General features: G+C 59.4%; 1 protein-coding gene across 7 annotated transcripts; it reads right to left on the reverse strand.

Moving 5' to 3' along the window:
* Positions 1-1,069: 1,069 nt before the first annotated feature.
* On the reverse strand, positions 1,070-24,559 carry HCFC1 (host cell factor C1). 7 transcript variants are annotated; one of them, XM_034648809.1, is made up of 27 exons: positions 22,936-24,559; positions 16,800-16,948; positions 16,461-16,621; positions 15,634-15,842; positions 14,603-14,687; positions 13,995-14,101; positions 12,715-12,894; positions 12,554-12,612; positions 12,253-12,310; positions 11,801-11,961; positions 11,067-11,264; positions 10,458-10,682; positions 10,211-10,315; positions 9,739-9,958; positions 9,309-9,451; positions 9,021-9,159; positions 8,619-8,839; positions 6,421-7,951; positions 5,957-6,120; positions 4,849-5,293; positions 4,097-4,420; positions 3,753-3,871; positions 3,530-3,667; positions 3,001-3,186; positions 2,102-2,402; positions 1,505-1,568; positions 1,070-1,267 (listed from the first exon to the last, which is right to left on the reverse strand). In XM_034648809.1, the coding sequence occupies exons 1-27, from the start codon at positions 23,126-23,128 to the stop codon at positions 1,228-1,230; spliced, it is 5,925 nt and encodes a 1,974-aa protein (XP_034504700.1). In that variant the 5' UTR covers positions 23,129-24,559; the 3' UTR covers positions 1,070-1,227. The 7 variants fall into 7 exon arrangements, with proteins under 7 accessions (XP_034504700.1, XP_011235037.2, XP_034504697.1 ...); XM_011236735.3 differs by having other exon boundaries at positions 4,097-4,417; positions 12,253-12,612; XM_034648806.1 differs by having other exon boundaries at positions 12,253-12,612.
* Between the last annotated feature and the right edge of the window lie 150 nt (positions 24,560-24,709).

The raw sequence follows: 24,709 nt of genomic DNA on the forward strand, positions 1-24,709 counted from the left end.
CCCCTCCTTTGTCCCAGAGGCCTGGGGACAAGCAAAGAGGCAGACGGCAGGGGCAAGAGGAAATTGGGCCAGGCAGCCAACGCCAAGCCCGCAGGGGAGATTCCATGCCTCTCCTGTGCCAGCTGCCCCCAGCTTTTCTTCCAGAAAGATCCCTGCCAAAGCTTAGCCAAGGAGAAAAAAAGTAAAAGTTAAAAAAAAAAAAAAAAAAAAAAAAAAAAAAAAAAAAGAAAAAAAAAAGAAAAAGAAAAGATACATATTCTGTACACAGCTAACAACAACAACAACAACAACAACAACAAAAGGGACAAAACCCCACACGCTAAGGCTAAAATTACAACAAAAATGTTAACTTCATCAATTCCAACTTAAAAAAAATACAACAAATGCAGCAGTTGGTGGTGTGGCCCCTAGCCCCGACCCAGGGGCCAAAGCCAGGCTTGGTGGGGGCTACTCTACGCCCCGCTGAGAGTCAGGAGATTTGCACGGAACACTGCTCAGGCCACCATGGGCTCATTCTTCCCCCTTTCTTTCTCTTTCTTGTTACTTTCTAGCTCTCTAATTGGGAAAGAAGAGGGAAGGGGCAAGGGGTGGGAGTACGAAGGCCGCTGAGACGGGGTTGGACAAAGCTGCAGCCCGGGGCCGTGAGGTGGTGGGATATGCGAACGTAACAAAGGAAAATGGAACCCGATGGACATCTAGCGCGCAGGCGCCCTGCCGATCTTCTGGGAGCAGATGCAGGGGAAGGGGCCTGGGGGGGGCGCCTTCCTTCTGCTTCCCTGCCACAGCCCCTCCCGCCCTCGGCTGCCCGCTCAGAAGCAAGGTGACAGACTGCAAAGGCGCGTGGCTGCTGGAGGCGCGCGCACGCCGTTCTCTGCGTCTCGTCCGCTTCGTCTGAGGTGTCAAGCTTCCCCGAGGGCCGCAGAGTTCTGGGCTTGCTCAGCTCCCCGTGGAGGGCACTGGTAGGGAGAAGAGGAGAGGAAGGCACGCTTGTCTCACTTGCTCACTGCTCTTCCAGATCTGCGTTCTGCTTCCTCCCACGGCAATGGTAAAATGTGCTTTCTTGAGATTATTTTAAAACCAGAGAGGGCAGAGAATGAGTGGCGGCCAGGGGCTCCTGAGGGTGAAGTGTGAGCGCCGGGTGGGTAGGATGGGTGGGCCCTGGCAGGCGGCGTTCCTGAAGCAGAAGGGGGGGTCTGGCGAAGAATCCAGGTGCAGGGGAGCTGCCTCTCACTGACCATCTGCCTTAGATTTCTTTGGAGCGGATTTCCTTCGAAGGCAAGGAAAAGGAAAGAGAAAGTGTCAGCGTGGGCCCTGACGATGCTGGGAAACCACAGGCGGACCTCACTGCGGGCCTCCGGCCGGCACTTCACACAAGCTCACACCCTGTGAGCAGCCCCCACCGATGCTTTGAAAGAGACGAGCTATGCTATGTCTACCGCTGCTTCCTCCCAGCAGCCGTCTACCCCCAGCCTTAGAAGGTTCCAGAAAGGGGCTTCCTGCTTACATTTCCGGAGAGGACATGGGCCGCTTGCTGGCTGGCTTGGCGCCAGAGCTGTCTTTACTGGTTTCTGAAAGGAAAGACAGAGTGGTAAGCAGCTCGGCAAGGTGGGAGGGCAGGCCGACCTCAGCCACACAGCAGCCCACACAGGCCAAGAGAACAAGAGTGGAGAGGACAGAGGCACCCTGCCACACCCTACGGAAGCCTGCGGAGAGTGACGGCCCCTCCAGTGTGTGCCACCTCTTGCGGTCGCCCCAGGCCCAGGTTAGAGGCCCTCACTGTTCTCTCTGGTTGGCCTCATGGCAACTGGCGTGAAGCCGGACAGGGCATCCTGGGGCGTCCATTCCCCACCATGCCCCCTGGACTTGGGCCTTGCCCTGTACCTCAAGTTCTTACAGTTCCTCATCTGACCTCAAACACCCCTGGAAAGCTTTCCCCGAACCCACAGATGAGGTGAGGTGTCCCCACGAGACCCATCCATAGCACCCACCCTAGGTCATCTCCCTCAGCTCCCTCAACTGTAAAGCTCTGAAGTCCAGCTTGGAGTCGGGTCACCCCACCTCACGTGATGCTTGCCCAAGGAGCCTCCCGAACGACACCCACCTTGCAACCACCTCACTTGGGTGGCCGGGCCATAGCCCTTCTCATTGCGGGCGGCAATGCGGAAGATGATGGCGGGCTTGGTGGTGTAGTCGATGTGGGCGTTGGAGAGGCTGGAGGACTGCACCAGGCAGGAGGGGCTGGGCCCACAGTACACCCGCATGAAGGCCAGCTGGGCCGGGGTGGAACTCTTCGGCTCGCCACCGGCCTGCGAGCTCTGGATGGCCAGGTACACCGAGTACTCGATGATCTTGCCAGAGGTCACAGACGGCGGCTCCCAGGTGAGGTGAGCACCATCTGGACTCTAGAACCAAGGGGCCAGAGGTCAAGCCATGCTGTCTGTGGCCTTTGTGACTATCTCACTCTGCCTGTCCAGGAACAGAGGAGCGAGAACACTTCGCAACTCCCAGAACCGACTGCTCGCACCTCACCCCTCTTCCTGACACAACAGAGCTATTTCATGGCAGATGCAAGGAGCTCTGAGAACATGGCCTCATCTGCCCCGACCTGGAAGGCCACCTGACAGAACGATGAAATAACAAGAACAGGGACTCAAAGCACAGCCTCCCTTCACGTGCTCTGCCACCGACTGTGTGACTTGGCACTTAGCCTCTTGGTGCCTCAGTTTCCTCATCAGATCCCAGACCTCCTCAGGATGTTGAAGGATTGGATAAAAAAGCATGTTGAACGTGGCAGGTTAACAGACCCTCACTGAACACTAGCTGCGATGTCAGAGAGGGGGAGAATGAAGACGGGGAGGGGAAGGACCAGTTGCTGGGGTGACAGGACCAGAAGCTCCACCCCAGACCTGGCCGGCACAGAAGGGAGCTCGCAGTGTATGGACTCAGGCTAGGCCTGCTCTACTCCAGCTGGGCACAGGGTCACCCCATGGCAAGACTCACTTTGCTTATTTTAATGGCACAGGGGGCCCCTGGGAAACCAGGCAGACATGTCTTAAAAGCTGAGATCTCGCTGAAGGGCCCCCGGCCACAGGCGTTGATCCCAGCAACTCGGAACTTATAGGCTGTGCCCGGCTGCAGCTCTTGCTTCTTCAGCTGGTTGTAGTCAGGGACGGTGCCCGAGTCATCCTGGGGAAAGAGGCCGGAAGAACAGGGAGAGAGAGAGAGAAAAAGGGGACCTAAACCCCACTGTCAAGAGCAGCTCTGGGGTCGGGCTCCAGGACTGGCAGAGCAGTCTCCCACCCTGGGGACAGGGCCGAAGGGCAGCGCCGGCAAGAGGGGACTGACACTGGGCTTCTTTGCGGCTTCGAGGGCCACAGGAAAAGGAAGTGTGTCGAGAAGGCTCTACACCTGGCTGTCCTCAAGATGGAGAGTACCCCCTGCGGAGCTTCAGAAGTTCCCCCGAGCCCCAATACCTGCCTCATGGCCAGGGTCCACCCACCCGAGGGCACTGGCTCCCAGAAAAACTTACATCAGAAGGGACAGTATCATCTGGTGGCAGGAAATAGTGTGTCACCATTACATTGGTACCCTTAATGACCCCCACATCAAACCACTGGTTCTCCTTCTTCACAGGCGCTTTGCTGGGCGGGGGCGGTAGGTCTGGCTTCTGGAAGATGGGAAGGAAAAATCAAACTCTCAGCCTCTGGGGCCCAGAAGCAGCATCCCCTGAAACCCCATCACACCAGACTCACCACACCCAGGGACTCGATGCCATTGGCCACTTCAGTCAGGGTAGCTGCAGCCTGCAGCTTTGCAGGGCTGGCTACCACCACGGGCTGGGGGGCCACAAATGTGTTGGATGGAGCCAGGCCTGTGAGGAAGACAGACGTCAGTGGGAGCGGCCCCAGAGACCCGGCTTCTATGTGGGGAGCTCTTCCCTTGAGCCAGACTGCACTGGTCATCTCTGCATGGAAGGGCCCAAATGCTCGCCCCCCCCCCCGACCACCTCCCCCCAGTCAGCACAGCTCCCGGGCCGGGGGGGAGGGGGGCAGTGCCGCAGGAGAGGTGCACGTAGCCGGGGGCCCCTCCCGCTTACTCTCGGTGGCTGTGGAGGGCAGCAGGGCCACGGTGCTGGGGACGGCCGCGGCCAGCTCATTGAGGCAGTTGCTCTCGATGGTCGGGTCGTTGAGGCTGTCGGCAGGGGCCAGGGCCTCGGTGGGGAGGTGGTGGTGCTGCTGCTGGGCCTGTGCCTCCTGCAGCTGCTGCTGCTGCTGCACCAGGGCCGCCAGCTCCTGCTGCGTCAGCACGATGGGGATGGTGGTGGCCTGGCCCTCCTGGCCCTCAGCCGACAGGTGGCCCAGCTCCGCCTGTGTCACAGCTGCTGCTGCCTCAGACGTGTCCATGGGCTCCCCGGTGCCTGCTCCAGGGGGTGGGGAAAGAGACGCTACTCAAAAGGAGTGCCAGCCGGGCCGGCCCAGCTCCGCTCCCCACCCCCCACCCCAGCCTGGAGTCCCCTAGGGGCAGCTGTGATGGCCGTGGGCCTCACTTCCTGGCCCACCTGTACCCTGCCCTCCCCGTACCAAGGGGTCTGCCTACTTCTTGGGTGCTAAGTCCAGCCCAACCACTGGGTCTGCCCTCCTAGTCACGTCTGACTCGTGCCACCCTGGCAGGGAGCAGGCCTCCTCTTCTCGGGCTGCCGTCACTGTAGCCACCCAGTCAGGGCTGTCAGTGAGAGGCTCCAGGGCCCCATGTCCTTGGCTCCTCCCGAGGGGCCCAGCTGCCCCTCAGAGCTCCCATCCGGCCTGGATGGAAGACGCTGAAGCTAGCTGCGCCCCCGCCAGCACCTACCCATGACGGCCTGCTGCGCGGCCTGGAGCACCGCCTGGATGGCCAGCGCCTGGGCCTCCTCCGTGGCTGCGGCCTGGGCAGCCGCTTCGGCAGCCGCAGTCACCGCCAACTCCTCAGGGGTGAGCCCCGTCACCATGAGGGTGGTGGTGCCCGCCTGGGCCTCCGCCATCAGCTCTTGGGGAAGGGACAACTGGTCTACTTCAGACTGTGTGGGCGGGGGCGGCTGGACCACCACAGTGGCCACCACAGCTGAGCTGGCAGGCTCCTGCCCCGAAGACGGGTCCCCTGTACTGCTCAGATCCACGGCGGCTTGGAGCTCAGGGGTCTGGGAGGCTGACAGGACCTCGGCGGACTCCCCCATCAGGGGTGCGGAGGCGGGCTGCAGGAGTTGCCGTGGCGGCAGCTGCTGGCGAGGCCCTGGCGAGGCCTGGAGTTCCTCTGGGGGCTGCAGGATGTCAACAGCAGAGAAGGGCATGTCAGAAGTTTCTGTGTTGGCTATGGTCACTGTTATCGTGGCCGGGATGGGGACTTCGGTGGTCAGAGCCCCTGGGGTAGCCTCAGTCATTGATGAGATCTTCTAGAAAGGGAGAGAAGCTCCCGTCAGAGGGGAGGAGAGAGCGGCTAGAATCAGGCAGCCTTCATCTTTCTCTGGAGACCTGGATTTTCACTCTCCGTGGCCAGCATCACCCCATCTGATGGGGGAAGGGCAGCAGGTGACTGAGCAATGGGGGGGAGGGGGTGCAGCAAGACGGGAGACCCTTGGGACCTGCTGGGATTTTCACCTATCCTCAGAGAGGCATCCTGGTCTAACCAAAGGGGCACTCCGACTCCTGCCGTGTCACTCGTACAGGTTATAGCCAAACGACAAGCCATGGGAAACTGCTACAAAAATCAAAGCGTCACCGAGACGCTGGGGCCTGGGAGACGCCTGCCTCCTGCCCTATGATGCCCCAGGTTGCACTTCTACGGTCAGGTCTGGAAGAGGGACAAAAAGCAGCCCTGTGCCTGGCGTGAGAGTGACACCTGGTGTCCAAGTCTGGAACAGCACACGCCGAAAATGCTGTGGGCAGCAGAGAGGAGGCACGGGGGATCCTCCTGGGGCTCTTACCGGCACCGAGGGGCCTGGGACTGGTGTGGACTGTGTCACAGTGGTCACAGCCCGTGTCAGTGTGGAGGACACGGTCGTTGTAACGGCACTGGAGCTGGTGATGTTCACGCTGTCACCCTGGGTGCTCTCCACCTCTCCCTGGTCACTGGCAGCTGGTGGGGGATCTGTGGGGGGGGGGCAAGCAGAGAAAAGGATGACAAGTACTAGGCCAGCAGGGACCTGTGTGTGCATGTGTGCACGTGGCGGACAGCGGCACAGGGCAGCAGGAGCCCCAGGGCCTCTAGTTGGCTTTGCCCCCAGGGAACACAGTCTCCTGGAGTACCCCAACCCCCGCTGGGACATTGAGCCCCAAGAAATCTAACTACTGGCCTCTGGCTAGGTGGATCTTTTAGTCACCACTCCCCTCAGCCTTTGAGCCCTGGGCTCCGGGAGACAACTAATGCCAGGCCGGTGTCTTCACTCACCTTGGTTCGAGCTCATGTTGGAGGTGACGGTGGTGGCCGTGTGTGTGGTGCCTGTCTCGTGCGTCTCACAGGGGGGGTTGGAGCAGACCCTCTGTGTCGGGAAAGGAGCCAGCAACGAAGCACCAGCCTGGGGGGTGACGGTGGCCGGTGCTGCCACCTCCAAGCCGGACTCTAGGGTCCTGTGGGAGGGAACTGTATCGGGGAGCAGGGAACCCACACTGACTGACATGGTGGTACCAGTGGAAGTGGTCTGGTGTGTCTCACAGGGGCGGCCAGCAGGGGGCTGCTGCCCACCCTCGGGCTGGCCTGCACCCCCACTGGAGGTGGCTGTGGTGGGTGTGTGGGTGGTGCCTGTCTCGTGGGTCTCGCAGGGCGGGTTGGAGCAGACCCGCTGGGTGCTGCTTTCATTCGAGGTAGTGGCGGTGGTGGCGGTGCCGGTCTCGTGGGTCTCGCAGGGCGGGTTGGAGCAGACTTGGGTTACGGTGGCCGAGGGGCACAGCAGCGCCTCCAGGGCTGTCACAGTCACGGTGGTGCCAGGTGAGCTCTCATATGTGGGCGTGGGGGTCCCCCGTGCCTCGCTGGGCTCCCCGGCACCCATGGCGGAACGGACCGTGGTGGGGGTGTTGGTTGTGTGGGTGTGATGGGCCTCCAGCTGGCGCCCCATGGACACCAGCGGACTCAGGCCAGCCACGGGGCCGTCCTTGCCTCCGGGGACGCCGGGTCTGACCTGGCCACTCACAGGAGCCAGCTGCACGAATGTGGTGCTGCGGCTGCCGGCCTCCACTGCCAGGCCCGGCCCAAGGAGCGGGCCAGCTGAGCACGGGGCCGCTCCAGTGGCCATCACAGTCATAGTGGTGCTGGTCACGCTGGTCTGGCGGGTTTGGCACAAGGGCTTGACGGAACCCTGGGCTCCCTCTGATGCCCCAGCAGCCACACTGACCCGGATCACGGCGGGAGTGGTGCCGGCCACGCAGGCACGCCGGGCATCTCGCTGCTGGCCGGCGCCAATGCTGGACATGGCGGTGGTGGCGGTGCTGGTGGTGCCGGTCTCGTGGGTCTCGCAGGGCGGGTTGGAGCAGCTGTGCTGCCCGGCCATGTTGGACGTGGCGGTGGTGGCTGTGTTGGTGGTGCCTGTCTCGTGGGTCTCACAGGGTGGATTAGAGCAGACGCGAACCACGCTGCCGTTCTGCTGCCCTACCGCTGAGGTCACGAGAGAAGCAGCTGCCTCCTGTCTGTCACAGACGAATTGCACTTGGGTGGGCTGGGGCTGCCCCCCGAGGTTAGCCACAAGAGTGGTGGTGGCCGTGTTGGTGGTGCCCGTCTCGTGCGTCTCACAGGGTGGGTTGGAGCACACCAGCGTCACGGTGCCCGGCTGCACCTCACCCTGGCCCGAGTCAGCAATGGTGACTGTGGCCGTGGGCTGCTCTGTAGTAGGCGAGGCCAGAATGGACACGGGGAGGTCATGCACAGGCTGGGCCTCGACGCCACTGGGTGCCGTGATGAGAGTCACCTGGGTAGGCTGGGAGACAGGCTAGAGAGGATGACAGACGAGAAGGGTTACTTCTGTAACTTCCTGCCTGTCTGTCCCTCCCGCCATCCTATTGTGTCACCCATGCTGGTGGGGACCACCCACTCAGCTCCTCAAGTGGGAGCCCTGATAAACCCAGGACCTGCTCTCCCTCTGACCCCCAGACTTGCTCAGGGACCAAGGAAGAGGCACAGCTTCACCTCAAAGGCTGTGGGGACTGGGAAGGGGCTGTAGGGTCAGGTCGGAGGCTGGGGCCAGCCCTTGGTCAGGGAGGGAGCCCCGCTGACCCTGCACCACACAAAGGCCCGCAACAGACGCTTTGCTACTTGCACGAATTCAGCTTAAAATGTACGAAGAGAAAAACACTATTCAAGAAGAGAAACCGCTGCATCTTCTACGTTGTAAGAGAAAACGTCTGCCCAGCGTTCAAACACTAGAACTGTCTAAGCCCTAACGTCTTGACACAACAGACTGTCGGACGGCGACCAAGAATCACAGTGGTATAGCAGGGAAGCGCCCCCCTCTCCCCCCGGCCACGCGGGTGAGGAAAAGAGGGCCTGGCGCGTGGCCCCAAGATGAAAAGCAGAAGCCTCGGGCTGTGGCTCACCCACGCACACACGGAGTCCTGGACACGCGCCCACCCACCCCTGCGCTCTCCCAGCTGTCTTACCTGCATGGTGATGGTGGGGGTGGTGAGCCCGCCAGCCGCCGTCAGCGTGGTCTGTGCAGCCGACACGGTGATGGCAGTGGGGTTGATCACTTGGCTTGAGAGGGTGGCGATGGTGCCCAAGGTGGTGATGGGTGTGGCCAGGGAGGCACTGGTACTGTGGCCCCCAGCTCCAGCAAGGCTGGTGGAAACGGTGCCTGTCACTGTGCCAAGGGTTGTGACGCCTGGAGGGGGAGGGGGCAGGGGCGGGGTAAGGCCCACGGCTGGGGCCTTTCCCCTGCCAGCAGCTTTTCCCTTGCTGGGGCCAGGACACGGGGAGCTCTGGAGCACACCCCAGGGGAACAGAAGGCTGGGAGCGGGCACCGGAGCCCATGGAAAGGCGGGCCCAGCATCTAGGCTACACACCTGTGGTGCCCTTCACAACCAACGTGGTGACAGCTGGCTTGACGGCAGAGACAGTGACAGGAGTGACCAGGCGGACACCCCCCATGGGCACGGTGCGGAGGATGGTGCCCGGCTGTCCAGGGGCCCCCTTTAGCACCACCTGGAATGCCAGAGGAAAGCACCCCCATGTCACTCCAAGGTTGCCCAGACCCTGTGCCACCCCCTTCCGGGCCCCTCGGGAGGACACGCGTGGCCTGCTAGTGTTCCGCGCTGGACGCTGGGGCGAGGCGGGAGCCAGTCATGCCTCACCTGAGTCACTCCTTGCTGCCCGTGGCCAGTGGCGATTTTAGGGACAGCTGTAATGATTTTGGCAGGTGCTCCAGTTCCTGAAGTCATCACCTTGGTGGTGATAATGGTGATGGGGGACTTGATGCCAGGACTGCTGCTCACGCCTGGGCAGGAGAGGGGCAGCTTGGCCTCAGGGGCTCCTCTCTGTCAGTGCCCCTTGCCCATTTCCCTCGCGCCCTCTTGCAAGTAGTTCCTCCCACCCACCACCCCTTGATTCATACCAAGTACCAATGATAGCCACACCCCTGCCACCTCTCTACAAACGCGAAACAAAAGGCAAGGAGAGGAGGAGAGAGGAAAAGCAGAACAAAACCAAGAGCCCACCGCAGCCCAGCCTCCGCCCGCCCATGCGGCATTAGCCTCCTGACACGGCTCCTCGTCCATGCCCTACCTGTGGCACCAGCCTGCGTGATGATGGCCGACATAGGGATGGTCTTGATGATGGTGGTTGTGCCAGGCTTGGTGGTGCTCGGGGACACGCTGCTGATGCCCAGGATGGTGGGCTTAGTCCCAGCCCCGCTGGCCTGCGTGGTAGTGATGATGGTGGTGGGTTTGCCATCTGCTGAGGTCACTAGCTTCAGGATGGTCCCGGCCGGTAGGGGCCCTTTGGTCTGCAAGAGCAAAACAGGTTGAGGGCAAGGTGAACTGGCATCAGTGCCAGAATGGAACGTCTGACGCCAAGTCTGCTCTGGCCACTCTCTACTGGTGGCCCGAGCGGCTCAGGGAATGTTCTGAAGACTGGGAGAGATGGGACCAAGCCACAGGACTCTCTGTGCCACACGTGCTTGAGAGATCTTCTCTAAGCAGGGACGTGAGCCCAATGCCCCCTCACCTGTGTCAGAGTCTGGGGCCCACAAGCTCACCTGGATAATCTGAGTCACTGGGCCCGTAGATGCCTGGCCTGTGACTGCCGAAGTCTGAACCGGTTTGGTCTGAACCACTGACATCACTTTGCCCAGGTTGGAAATCTAAGAAGGAAAGGATGGAGCAAGGAGTGATCTGGAAACCAGTCGAAAGCATGGCTTGGGGTGGGGCTCTCCTGGCACAGGCCCAGGGCAGCACCACAACCTGGTAGCTGTCACATGCAGCAGGATGGTGCCTGTCACTCACCAGAGCACTGCCTCCTGGGACAGAGATGGGGCTCTTCACCAGGGTGATGGTCTTGGTGACTCCACCCACCACCGTGGTCACCACCTGGGCTTGCTGGGCCACTGTCACAGTCCCGGACTTGTGGACTGTGATGATGGGGCGGGTGGATGTGTTGGCAGCAGAGGAGACTGACGTCCCCACCTGGGCGGCTGCAGTCTTCAGCATTCGAGTGGCTGGGTTGCTCACCTTGAAGGGGCAGAGACGAGCCAATGAGCGGGACAAAGAGTCTGAGCCCCCACCCAGAATGTCCTGGCAGGCCCACAGCTCCCACCCCCACCTGCTTGCTCTCCTACCTCCCCCCACCAACCCACCCGCAGAACGCCTCGGTTTGGTTTACCTTTCCTTTAGTGAAGCAAGGGAGGACACTGACAGACCGCACACCTAGCCTAAGGCTGTCACGGCCCCAAATGTAACCGCTTGTTTGACAGCCCACGGCAAGCAGCAGTTACGGGCCAGCAGCCCTGCAGGTTGCTCCAAAGCCCGGAAGGAGTGACCACTGTCTTATCACAGTGCCCAGAAGGCCCCCACCCCCGGGCTGCTGGCTCAGAATCAGGCCCGAGGAATGCTCACCATGACTGGCGAGGAGGCCACCTTTACAGTAGCTGGGAGGGTGGTGGTACCAGGTGTCACGGCCACGGTTTTGACGATGGTGGTGCCTGCTGGGACACTCAGCACCGTGGGCGCCGAGGAAGGAGGGATCTTCTGTGTGGCGGCAGCTGCGGCTGCCAGGGCGGCCATGCCGCTCATCTGTGGGCTGCTGCCAATCACCTGCAGCGGGCACAGGGAGCATGAGCCCAGACAGCGCAGCATTGAGGCCACCTAGCCCCCTGCTCCAGAGACTTCAGCAGAACTCAGCAAGAAGCTCAGCCCTGCCCAGGGAGCCTCCCCTCCAGGCCCAGCATTCCTCCCGGCAGCATCTCTCAGCTCCAGCCTGGCCTTCCTGCCACTGGCCAAGGGCAGGAACCCAGCAGCAAGTGTCTGCCAGAAGCTCAAGATCTTTTCTAAAGACTACGGAGTCAGATACAGCTCTCTCCTCCTGGCCCTGGGTCAAACCCCAGCTGGCTAGATTCTCCCCTCAGGCTTCCAAACAAGAAAGTTCACATTTAAGATACCCTTCTGTGAATGAGATTCAGACAGCAGGGAGGTCCTTCTGAGGCATTAGCTTATTAATTTCTATCAACTCAGTAATGACAGCTTCCCTCCTTAGTGCTTCACAGCTGAGAAAAGCCCGGGCTGGGTGCAGTTTAAGCCCAGCTGGGACCATCGATTGCCAGGAAGTCCCGCCCTACCCAACGGCCCCTCACCGTCCCCTGGGCACTCTGCGTTGGCACAACCATTCGCACGCCTGCAGGAAGGGAGGTCACGGTGACAGGGGCTTTCCCAGCCTGGCTGGCAGGTCGCATGGTGACCAATGGGGTTCCTGTTGTCGCCTGAGGACCGGTGACTTTGAGAACAGCGGGAACACCTGGTGAGGGAAGTAGGTGGCCATCAGCAGAGTCCCAGGCCTCTGTTGTGTTCAGTGTGCAAACACGAAGTGCTTCCATGCCCCGCTTGTGCTTCACATCTGGTCCTTCCAGACACCCTCAGGGACTGTCGCCACGGGCACGACTGAGCTTTCTCCCAGCCCCAGCACTCAGCGGCCGAGCCAGTGCTAATGACCATCAGGCGTGCTGTCTTCAACAGCCCTCACTCAGGCACACCATCTCCTGGTGGGCTAGCCCCTACCCTCAGGTAAAGTGCCAGGCCCCCAGCTCACCTTGAGTCCTGGCTGCAGTGGGCACGGAAATCGAGCTGCCAGGCACAGTCGGCAAAACCTGGATGGTGGTGGTGGTCGGGGGTGCAGTGGCAGCCTGGGGCAGGAGCGTGATGCCTACTTGGGTCAGCGGCTGCACAGCAGGTGCGGCTGCTGCTGGGGCAGGGCTCTTGGGAGGGTTGGCAGGCACAGACGGGACTGGATTGGGTGTGGGGGAGGTGGCAGTAGCAGCCGTGGCAGGAATGTCATATTTCTGGAGCTGCAGAAGGTAACTGTCGGCTGTCGCCACTGCCCCCCAGCTCACCTCCAGGGAGTTGGTGTTGGCTCGTACCAGCTGTACCCGGGCCGGGGGTGGTGGCTTTTCTGTAAGAGAGTGCAGCTGGTGAGAAGGAGTCATGGCATAAGGCCCCACCCTGGGGCTCAGCTGCGCTGTGGTGGCCTATGACCCCTATCTGGCTGCCTTACCTGTCTCCAGGTACCAGAGGTCCTTGCAGCAGACCTGGTTGTTCCAGGCCTTTCGGTAGCCATCACGCCCACTCCATATGTATAGGCGGGTATTGATGGCCACGGCGCAGTGGCCAGCTCGGGCCCGAGGAATATTGTCCTCCAGCGTGTCCATCAGGATGGTCTCCCAGGCCATGGTATCTGGGGAGGGTGGGAAGGGGAGGTCAGCAAGGGGGCAGAAGAACCCACAACCCCCAGTGGCCCTTTGGCCTTTCGCTGTCAGGGATGGGGAATTAAAAACAGGAAGTCATCAAAGATTACTGAATTAAAAACAAACAAATGAAAAATAACTCAGTATGGCAAAAAGACCACGAAAGATAAAATTATAAACCACAGGCTACACACTGGGAAAACTATTTGAAACGCACAGCCAAAAGTTTCACTTCTCACACATCAAAGAACACAAGAGCCTATAGAAAGAGATGGACAAAGAGGAACGCAAGTTACGGAAAAGGAGACAGAAGGATCTAAGGAGAAATACATACCCTCACTCAAAATAAGAGAAACGCANGGGGCGGGCCCGGGGTGGGGGGGGGAGCAGGGAGAGTCAGTCACCTATCGGACTCAATGAAGGGCCATGTGCCAGCACTGCCGGGGGCACCTACGTGGGTACAGCCCCGGTGCAGGGCAGCTTGGCCACGGCCTTCGACAGTGATTCTACCTCTGGGTCTTTACCCTTCAGATGCACTTGCACGTAGGCGAGAACAGTGCACGGATACTCACGGAGCAGCGTCTGTACAAGTCTCAACACCTTGATAGCAATTCAAAAGAATGAGGCCGCTCGCCGTGCAGGGATGGGATGGGATGGTCTCTAAGACAGAGTAAACCGAAAAGGCCAGGCAGCGGCGTGGCGCTGCGGAGAGCAGGCTGCCGTTGTGTGTGTTTGTTTATAAAGGAACCTACAAACAATGCTTGTAGATGTACAAAAGTCCCTGCGGGGCAGATGACAAGCCACCAACATGGCTGCCTCTGCAGAACGGAGGGCGGGAGGGAGGCTCTGCACGGTTAAGCTTTTGTACTTTCAGATGTCGGGCCACGTGTAGGAAAAGAGCCTATTCAAACAATGAAAGCGAGGAGCATCCCTCAGAGCGCTCTGACCAGTGGCTACTTCTCGTGGATTCCAGAAGCACGGGCCACAGAAGCAGCTTCGCTCCCTGCACACCCCACAGAGCTCTGGGGACTGCGGAGGGCCAGCCTCCTGCAGCCCTCCGCAGGCCACTCTGAGCCCGAGGAGGCCATACCCAGGTTGAGACAAGCCAGTGTGTTGGTACACTTCCACTCCTTCTCGTGTGTGGCCACTTTGACGTCATCCATGACGAGAGGCACCCAGCCACCAAACACGTACATTCTGGGACGGGGGAGGGAAGAGTAGGAGAGGGTTGTAGAGGAGGTGCCAAGCTAGAGGCCACCTCTTCCATCCAGAAAGTTCTAACCACGCTTGGTCCTCCAGCTCTCCCCAGGAGAGTCACCCGAGATGCAGGAAAGCTCTTGATGCAGCCCTCTCCTTGGTGGCTCAGCCCTCACAAGAACTGTGTCACCTCCACCACGTGGCACCGTTACTTAGCTCATCTAAAGCTCACCTCAGTCCCCATCGCTCTCATATGCGCTTTGGGACCTTGGTGTTGACAAACAAACCCAGCTGCTTGTGGAGAGTTTCTAGAACAGTCTGCGCCCCTCTACCCCGAGTCTGTCTCGGTCTCCTGGGGTCGTAACAGAAAGCCGGGGCTGCAGAAGGCCAGCCCGGCCAGAAAGAGGCCTCCTCAGGCCTTAGGAATTGCAGGAACAAAACTGAGAGCCTTTAGGGGCAGGGGTGGGCTAGGAAGAGAAAAAACCATGGCCAGCTACTCACTTGTTTCCTATGGTCGTGGCTGAGTGAAGACTTCGAGGAAGAGGTGCCACCCCGCTGAGACTGGGCTTATTCCATGTCAGAGTCTCTGTGCAGAGCAATGGAGAAGGGAGGGTCACCTCCACTAGGTCAGACACGGGGCCTCTGCCCCAGAGGATAGTCCCCAGATGCAGGTAAGGCTCTAAGAGGTGGGTGCCCACCAAGTCCAAGAATTCCTTGCCTGGCCTCCCTACAGTCCACAAGAGGCCCTCTGGTCAGCAGGTGCCGGCATTTCCCAAGCTCGAGTTCAGTATCCTGGCAAGTCCATCTCTTCCGACGCTTACTGAGCATCTGCTGTGAGCCAGCACTGCTCTCAGGGCTTCGGGAAGGAGCGGAAAGCGCGTCCTCAAAGGCACTGCACTTCGTGCCCTGCTCGCCACGAAATGCGTTCACCCCCATACCACCTCCGCTGTCAACGGACCGAGCGCTGGGAAGCGCGGTGTTGCTAGGAATTTCGCTCATGGGACACGGTTTCCTTTGCGTGCTAACACTGATCTACAGGACAACGTAACTCTGCAGCCATCTCCTCCCCTCGGCCTTCCTTCATGCCAAAAACCTGACCTTGTTCCAACCACTCCTGACACCAGGCTGGGTACAAGCCCAAGTAGCCCCTGGCGGTCTCATGGTCTCTCAACATCCCGTTTGACTGAGAGACCAAGGTGCGTCACTCCCATTACAGTCTGATCACTGACGAATAGACAGGGACGAATGCCACTTCATCTAGCCAATTCCATCCTAGAAAGGCCTTTACCCCCTCCCCTTATCCTCCTCTGAGAGAGCAGACCAACTCAGCTAACTGAGCCTTGCTCTTTCTTAAAAGCAATGCCACAAGCTCAGGGCAAAGAGCACAGCTGCCAACAGGGTCCTGCTCCCACATGCCGCAAGGAGGAGCAGCAGCTAAGCGACAGGCTCACCCCATCTCCCCACCCCACGCCAGCCGCCCAATAGACTAGCTTCGCACCAAGGCTGCTGGAATAGCTGCACCCATGTCTTACCAATGTCCAGGGTCCAGAGGTCCCCCAGTCTGCAGCCACTCATCCCTCCATAGATCACCAGCTTGGACTTCTTATTGTCTTTCTCAGTGTAGACCACAGCAGTATGTGACTCCCGGGGTGGAGGCAGGACGCCGTAAGTGATGGGGATGTCCCAGGCTACCACTCCGGAGCCCGGCCGCAATTCCAGGATGTATAAGTCATTCAGGTACCTGGAGAAAAAAGGTCAGTTATGGCAAGCCCTGACTCCATGCACCAGAGGCCTCACCAGCTTCTTGGGGTGGACAGCCGACTCCTTGGGAGACAGAGGGGGCTAAGTCTACATGAACTGCAAGTTCTTTTACCCCTGGACCTGAGAAGGGGCTGCCAGAAGCTGCCAAGGATGAGTGTGAGTCCAAGACGAGCAGTAGGATAGGGGGTGCTGGGTTGCCTCACACACAAAACTGGGCATAGTAAGGCCTCCTGGGGTAAAAGGGGGTGCCGGTTTGGGACTACCTTCAGACTTCAGAAAGGCACCTGGCCACCAACCTTAGAAAATACCGTCGCTAAGCCTGCAGGCAGCAAAGGCTAGGAAGGAAAGCGCTGGCTCTAACTTGGTCTGAGGAACAGGGACCAGCTGAAGGCACGGAGGGTTTCTACCTCCTGGCCCAGCCCTCCTGCCATGCCACCTCCTCTGAGTTAGAGACCTTATAGCCAGAAAGCTCCTTACAGGGCATCTAGCATCACCCTCTCATTTCACAGAATAAAGAGACTTGGCACGGCGGGGTTGGCTGGTATGTGGCTAAGCACACCCGCCCTCATGATTCCACGTGAAGACGACAAAGCCTCACCTTGGAATGTTATTCTTGGGGTCCTCGCTATCGTTGGCCAGACCCCCAAACAGGTAGCATTTGTTGCCCACAAGGGAGAAGCTGTGCCCAAGCCGAGGACATGGAGGGGGCCCATTTTTGGGCGTCTTTGCTTTGAGTCTCTTCCATTCCCACCGGCTTGCCTGCAAAATCAAGACTCAGGGATTGAATCCGGGATGAGCTGGTCACCGTCAGGGCCTGGGCCATTTGTCATGGAGGGAGGAGCCGGTCAGGGGGCAGGCAGGCACCTGAATGGAGTAGGAAGGTCCTGGGCAGCCTCCCCTCGCCCCTAAACATTGGGAGCACACTGTGGGCCATTACCTGGAGCTCATAGAGGTCGTTGCTGTATTTCCCATACTCCACCATCCCGCCAAACACCAGCAGGCGAGTCCCGTCACACACGAAGCCATAGGCTGCACACCCGGGGGGAATGTCCCCTCTCACAGCTGGGATGAACCACTGGTTAGTTGCTGGGGAAGGAAAGGAAGCAGAACTCAGTGCCCCACTCCTCGTACTCCCCAAATGCAGCAGCCTGCAAAGCGTGGTCCGAGAAAGGAGGGGCCGGCCCTCCATCCAAGCCATCTTCGAAGCCCCGTGACCTCAGAGGTCCCCTCGAAACGGCCTGCAATCACCCGGCTTCTCATCAAGGTCTTCTCAATGAGCTGGAAGTCACTAACCAAGATAACTCATTAGCTTTCGGGAATGTGGCCACTGACTTTCTTCCCCTACTGCTCACTGGGTCCAACACTGGAAAGAAATGTTTAACACCCAAAATACCCTCTCAGTGGCCCTGTGTACCTCTTCCTGGGGGCGCAGGGCTAAACCTCTAAGTGGCGCAAAGATTGACTGTGGCCAGTCAGTGCCCTCCCTCCCTACAGGTGCTGGTGGCAGGAGGTGGGCAGTTGAGGGAGGCCAATCACCGCAGCCCAGCCTGCTGGCTGAGGAGAGCCAGGGGGACAAGAATCAATCTCTGCTGGCGTCTCCTAGGTGATGGTCCACACCACCCACCTTTCTTCTCATGTCACACCCATACGGATCTAGAACATTCCTGAAAGCCAGAAGTGGTGGCTGCAAAAGCTTTCCCCAAATCCATCACCTCTAAGTGGGGGTGGGGTGGGGAGGCCACCACCAAAGAAGAGGGTGAATGAGGAGCCCTCCTTTGCTCCACCCAGCACCCTGCTCTTCCCCTCACTTCAGGCTTGTGTCCAGGGTTCAGCTCCCCGTACACCTGCCATGCCAGGGCCTCCCAGAAAAGTCAGAGGGCACACATCCTCCTCTTTTGAGGGATCCTTTTCATTACACGTTATTTAAAGGACTGTCCCTAGGGGCGCCTGGGTAGCGCAGTCGTTAAGCGTCTGCCTTCGGCTCAGGGCGTGATCCCAGCGATCTGGGATCGAGCCCCACGTCAGGCTCCTCCACTGGGAGCCTGCTTCTTCCTCTCCCGCTCCCCCTGCTTGTGTTCCCTCTCTCGCTGTGTGTCTCTCTCTGTCAAATAAATAAATAAAATCTTAAAACAAAAATAAAAAAAATAAAGGACTGTCCCTAAACAACACACCACACTCTCTCCAAAAACCTCAAACTGGGCGCCAGACGCAAATCTGATTCCACGCCCCTAAACTGCTTTTGGTCAAATGTGAGTGACTTGAGACTGAGACACCCAGTGGGTGGGCAAGGGACCTGAGCATGAAAGGAGCAGCCCTGGAGTCCAAAGGGGGGTTAGGATCGTCCTGTGGGGAGGGCCTTGGGAGGCCTCACCCACTCAACTGCTGCTCAGCCTTTGTGGATAGGCATGTCCTTGGTCACTGATAATCTCTCCTGCACCGCAGGTAGTAAGCAGGTAGAAAGCCCGGCATACACGTCACCCAAAAGGCCCGCCCTCATCCAAAAGCACATTGTACCTCCTGAGAGAGTTACAGCCTTCCCTGGGGTAAAAGTGCCCCTGTCGCTCACTGCAACCCAAACTCTACAGGTTGGTTTGGAACAGGCTGCTGATCCTCCCCCGCCCCACCTACCCCTCCTCCATGGTTCAGTGGAGTTGCTGGGACTCCAGGAGGCCCAGGAGCAACCCTCCTCCTCCGCTCCCTCCCCCTGCCTGCCACTTTCCTGGCCAAGGTGCAGCACGCCTGCACCCAGACCCTGGGTCCCAGCTCACTGCCTCACCGTCATCCCTACTGCAAAAAACCAACCAAGAACGGCAGCAGCTTTCTCCGTCGAGGTAAACCACCACGCACACATGGGAAGAGACAGGGTTCCATCCGATTTACCGAGATAAAAGCGGCAGCAGCTTTCTCCGTCGAGGTAAACCACCACGCACACATGGGAAGAGACAGGTTTCCATCCGAGTTACCGAGATAAAAGCGGAAAGAAGCCTTGGAGGCTGCCTCGGCCAAGCCCCCTCAGCTGATAAAGGAACAGAGCCCAGGAGGGGAAGTGACTAACTTAGACCTGAGGTCACAGAGCAAAACAGACACAGACAAGAACCTCGTCACCAACTTAAAAGTAATCACTAGGTAACCCCCCCCAAGAGCCCCACGTACAGGGAGCCATCCGCCACCCTCACTCTCTTGAGTACCCTCATGGCTGCTGCACATAGCTATGGGGCCATAATGGGGCCAGCAGTCAGGGCTGTGGCAAAACTACATGGCAAACAGGATCAACCCACAGCTTTCCCACCGCGGGCCCAGCTGGCCAGGCTGGAAGTGACCTGTGACGTCCCAAGAGCTCACGATCACCAGCTCATTTAAGAGGAGCTGATCTTGTTCTAGAACACTCGGGGCAGGAGCCCTCCACACCGCTGTTGAGAGCAGTCTGTCAGGCAGCACCGTTTCTGGTATGAAGCCACAGCCCCAGTTCTGCCCGTGAGATGGCACAGCCGGCGTCTCAAACACACCGGCTGCTCTCAGTTGCCCTGTAATCACACGTAATCCCTAGCTCATCGAGCAGAGCATCTTGTAACCCAACCTCTGGATCCCGCATTCTCCATTCGCTCTGGCTTGTCAGTGCGCTCCACTGGGAGGGGGTTTAAGGAGAGGAGGCCACCTGCACACGGGACCCTTCATGGGATGACCAGAAACATGACTCCATCTTCTCTCCCCTCGGCAAGCCTGAAACCGCAGCTTCTGGGTTTTATCAGCTGCCCCACCCCTTTCCACACTCGCCAACTCCATCTGCAGTCACTCCTGTCAACCTCTATGCATCACCCCCTAGAGACGATACCACACAGTTGGGGAGACAGGCCACCGGTGGCCTTTCTGTTCACTCTGTCACGTCAGGGCGCTTCCTGTGTGGCAGACGCAATGCCAAGCGCCGGGAGGCACAGAGAAGACCGCTCTCATCCGCCAACTCCCAGTCAACCGCTCACGATGAGAAGAGCGGCCCGGGACACGTCTGCAGCATGCCTGAGCCTTGGGAGCACAGAACAGGGCAACCTGGCAGAGGGGGCTTTTCAGAAAAGGTGAATTTGAAGCCAGGCCTTGAAGGGTGAACAGGATTTCCTGACAAATGAAACTAACAGGGCCAATCAGGAAGTGACTGCAAGAGCCAAGTTAGAAGAGAGGAGGTCTCAGAATGGAGGGGGAACAGATTTGAGAGGAGCCTAACTTAGCAGCCAATTAACTACAGGGACAGAGGCACAGGAAGGTGTTTCCAAGGCGGTAGCCTGTGCCCGTTAACTGAAGGAAGAGACGACCCAGCTGTGTCCAGAAGATCGGTACTCCAAGCGCTCCCACGTGACCCTACCACCAGCTGGCAGGGTGACCCTAGACCTGTCACTTCCCCTCTCAGACCCCAATTTCCTCATGGGCAAAAGCAAGGATAGTGGAACTTCCAAGGCTCCTTGCAGCCGTAACAGTCACCAGATGTTAAAGAACCACTGAGGCAGACCGGCCCTGGGCAACTGGTTTGCTGACCAGCCACACCCTCCTCTTGCCAGGGCACACCCCACCTTCAGTACCACGTCCTCTCCGTAATCCACTTTGCTACTCGGAGATAAAATTTCCTAAGGCCAAGGACAACAGCCACCCTAAGACCTCCCAAAGGCCAGTCAAGTGTCCCACAGCTGCTGTGATAGCTGTCGCAAAGAGGAAGAACACACACCCTTCAAATGTCACCCCCAGATCACTGAGCTAACCAAGACAGCAAGTGCTCACGCACTCCCCGAACGCACCCCCTGGAGCCGTTTATCTTAGCAACAGGGAAAGCTTCCGGCCAGATCAGCTCTCTCATCCCACAGAAGGAAAAGTGCAAGAGAAGAGGCGTAAGGAGGATATGCTCTGACCTGATTTAAAACAAAACAACGGTAAGCAGAAGGGCAGCTGTCGAGGCAACAGCTAAGGCTCACAGGCACCTGCGTCTGTGCCCCCACTGGTAGCAGAGGGCAACACTAAGCCCCATCTTTCCCGAGGAGAACGCAAGAACCTCGCAGCTACGAGAACCATGAGCAGCCACCAAACGCAGGACAAATTCCTGCTCTGTGCAAATAATGAGTAAACACTTGGTGAGCAACGGGGAGTTGGGTCTGCTAGTGGCTCTCCTGAGAAGTCGCCTGAGGAGTTGACTAGCGCAGTTGCCAAACTGCTAACCTGGACGGATCCAGGGCTGCAGCCCTTTAGAAGGCTGGTTACCCTCTATTACACGACATACCCTTGCAGATGAGGAATGAATGCACGCCAAAGTGGCTAATTCATTTTAATAAACTAATGAATATGCAGAAGCCCCTGGAAGCAGTAGACTTTAGAGCTGATGATAATTAGGCCCCTGTCCTACTTTCTAAAATTGTATTTCCCTGTTAAGGAGTCTGCTCCAGGCCTTATGAGAATAAAGGCAGTCCAAGGAGTTTAGAAGGTTCTGCTCAGGGCAGTGGCCTCTCTAAAAACAGCCCTGCCCCTCAGCCTTACCTTACTGAGCTAACTGCCGCCACCGCAGCTGTCTGAGCTGGCACAGAGCACCACCAACCAGCCCAGCCTCGCTGGAGGCAACAGGTGCTGAGACCCGGAGTGCAAAGGGTCACCAGCAACCCCCCAGCCTTTGAAAGTCAACTTGGTGGGGCAACAACCCTACAGGGAGCAGACAAAGCTGCACTCTCCGCCTCAGGGGAGGGAGAGGGGAGCACCGAACCCTCACCCCGCTAACCACCTTCTCCCTTGGGCGCCAGGTCCCCACCCCAGAGCAACCTCAAAGCTGGGAGGATGTGCCCAGATTCAAGGACCTGGTATTGCCAGAGCCCTGGGAAAGAATGGACCTGGAGCAAATGGACTCTGCTGGATGTGATGCCAGGGGGAAGAGCTGGAAAACAGCTCCTGGCCACCACCAACCCGAACTGCAGAGGGGAACTTTCTAAAAGACCACTGACAGGTGTGTGGGTGTGTGTGCACACGCAGNCCCCCCCCCCCCCCCCCCCGTGTCTTAGTCTCTCAGGCTCTCCCCGAGAGGAGTGCACGCAGGCCCACTGGCCTCAGGGAGAATGCCTAGCCCCTCCCTCCCAGCAAGGCGAGGTGCTGTGGGCCAATGTCCCTTCAACAGGCAGCAACACGGTGTGCAAAGCAAGCCAAAGAGGCCACTATGGGCAAGAGGCCGCAGGAGGATGCGGCCCAGTCCGAGAACTAGCAAGGACGCTGGGCAAGGAGCGCGCAGTGCACCGCATCTGTGTCCGGAGGAATCATACTCCTCCCAATCAACAACACCCTGGGTTTGGGGGACGTATGAAAACGCGCAGGGTAACATCGACCTCACAGGAGGAGGAGAGGTAAGGGCCCACCTAGCCCACTACGGATCACTGGATTTCACCTCCTACACTGGAGGGCCCTAGATCAAGAAAAAAAGCAACCTGAGGAGAAAAACACTACAGAAGTAAATGGCGAAAGGGGGAGACAGCAATGCCGCCCTATCTGGGAGTGACCAAGGCTACTGCACGACCTCCGAGACGGTTACCCAACAGGGCACACAACGCCCCCAGGTCGGGATTAGAGTGCTCCATTCTGGCCCTCATCCGTGATCTAGAAGCTGTCATTTCTCCCGAATAAGCATCAAAGATGAAGAGCTGAGCAGGCGCACGAGGAGGAAGGAGGTGGGACTCTGCCTGCGCCAAAGGGACGCATCCGCCAGCCCGCCCGCCCGGCGGGGTAACGGTGTGTGTCTGAAGTCAACGCCGACGACGCCCCCGCCCCCTCACCAACCGGACTACAGAATTTCTCTCGGATAATGAAAAGCACTCCTCAAATACAGGAGAGCCGAGGGGGAGGGGCAGTGGAAGAACGGGGAGAGAGAAGGAAAAAGCAGAGACGCCAGGCTGAGCAAAGGGTCGCGAAACAGAGAAGAGAGCCGATCAGTGCGAAGGGAGAGGGAGGAAAGGGAGGAGGGAGAGAAGGCAAGAGCGGAGGGGATAAGAAAGGAGGAGAGGGAGGGGGAGAGGGAGAGGAGGGAGGGAAAGATCCCAGGACCCAGCGGGCTTTGCACTCACCCGTGTTGTACACGTGCAGTTCGTCTACTATCCCCTCGTTGCCGCCGCCAAACACCACGATGAGTTCCTTGATAGCCACGGCTCGGTGGCCGTGGCGGGGCCGGGGCACTGGACCCGACCAGCCCACCACTCGCTTCCAGCGAGGCTGCAGGAGCACCGCTGGCGAGTTGGCGGGCGACACGGCCGAAGCCATAGTTCCCGAAAAGGCCGCAGTGGGAAAAAGTCACCAAGCGGGAAGGGAGGCCCCCAACTCCTCTTACACACACCCCCTTTCGTCTAAGGTAGCTCTCACGGGGAAGCGGTTCCTCACACAGCGGTGGACGGCTCCATGGAGGCCGCCATCTTAACTACCCTCCTTCCCTTCGGCTCTTCCCCTTCTTCTAGCTCACCCCGTCTCTTCAAGAGCCTCCTGGAACTTTCGAGCGCCTAGCCCCGAGAAGCTGGAGGCCGCCAAGTCCCGCCGCCCTGACTACTCGCTCGGGCGCTCCCGCTTACAAGCTCGGGCGGGAGACCCTGGGAGCCGCCATCTTGAGCCGCCTCTCTCTCCTCCCTTCCTCAGTCGTAGCCCTCCCCCGCCGGAAATGGCGGAGCCCCGGCCCGGTTCCCACACCCCCCAAGTCCCCTGCACTGGCCGGCTTCCGGGGCGGGTGGAAAGGAGCCACAAGCACCGCGGTTGTCCCAGCCCCGCCGGCGCTCACACCACAATTGTGGGAGCCGCCATCTTGAGACCGTCCCGCTTCCCCGCCCAGCGCTTAGTGCAGCCGCCGCTCCCGAAACAGCCTCGACACTCCTAAGGGACAGAGGCGCGCCGGAGGCCAGTGGAACGAACTCGAACTCTCGGGGGCTGCTCGGAGACTCGCGCCGTACAGCTCGTGGGGTCTCGAACCTCTCTCCCGAGTCCGCCTCTGCTGCTCAGACTGCGCCTGCCGCCCTGGGAGCCGCCATCTTGAGACTAACTCCCCCTTCCCCCCTATTCTCTTCCTCCTGGGTCAGTTCTTCCACTGCAAACCAAAGGCGAGGCAGCGTCCGATCCTCGCTTCCCTCCTTATGACTCCTTCCCACAGGAGCCGCTCCAAAGAGCCAGAGTTAGGCCCCGAAGTGGCAACTGTACGGCAGGAGAAGCGGTAACGGCAGGGCGCTCATGCCTCCTCCCTGGGAGCCGCCATCTTGTGTGAAGAAGTAACAACTAAACATGGCGGCAGCGGCGGTCGGGCGAGGGGGCGGAGTCGGGCGACGTCACTGTCTCCCCCCCTCCCCATTACCACTCCCGCCCTCGCACGGCTTCTCCGTGAGCGGAGGCCTCTTAAAGGACCCCCGCGCTTCCCCGCGGCGAGGGTCCAGGTCCGCCGCGCGCTAAGCTTGGACTCAGGCAGCTCTCGGGTCAGGCGCAGGCGCGCCCAGCCCCGCGGCCCAATCCCCCCGTTGCGCCCTCACGCCTCCGCCCTGGGAGCCGCCATCTTGCCACTTCCCCTCGCCCGGCCGTCCACGGGCGTCAATAGCGACTTTCAGCACAAAACAAAGATGGCGGTTGAGGCATCTGGTGAATGCCCGGATGAGAATGCCTCAAACGAGCTCGGCCCCGCCCCCATGGGAACAGTCCCCAGGTCGCTGAACGAACACACACCCGAGGAGTTGCCTTTAACTAGCAGTGGGGACAAGGCATGGACTGCTGAGGGAGGCTGAAGGGAGACATCAGGATTGCGCCTAGGGTCCGAGAGCGGATATGTTCCCACTCCCCATACCCAGCGGCCGCAGGAGAAGCGGCCCCAGACGC

The sequence above is a fragment of the Ailuropoda melanoleuca genome, chromosome X (genome assembly GCF_002007445.2).
Source record: "Ailuropoda melanoleuca isolate Jingjing chromosome X, ASM200744v2, whole genome shotgun sequence".
Lineage (NCBI taxonomy): Eukaryota > Metazoa > Chordata > Mammalia > Carnivora > Ursidae > Ailuropoda > Ailuropoda melanoleuca.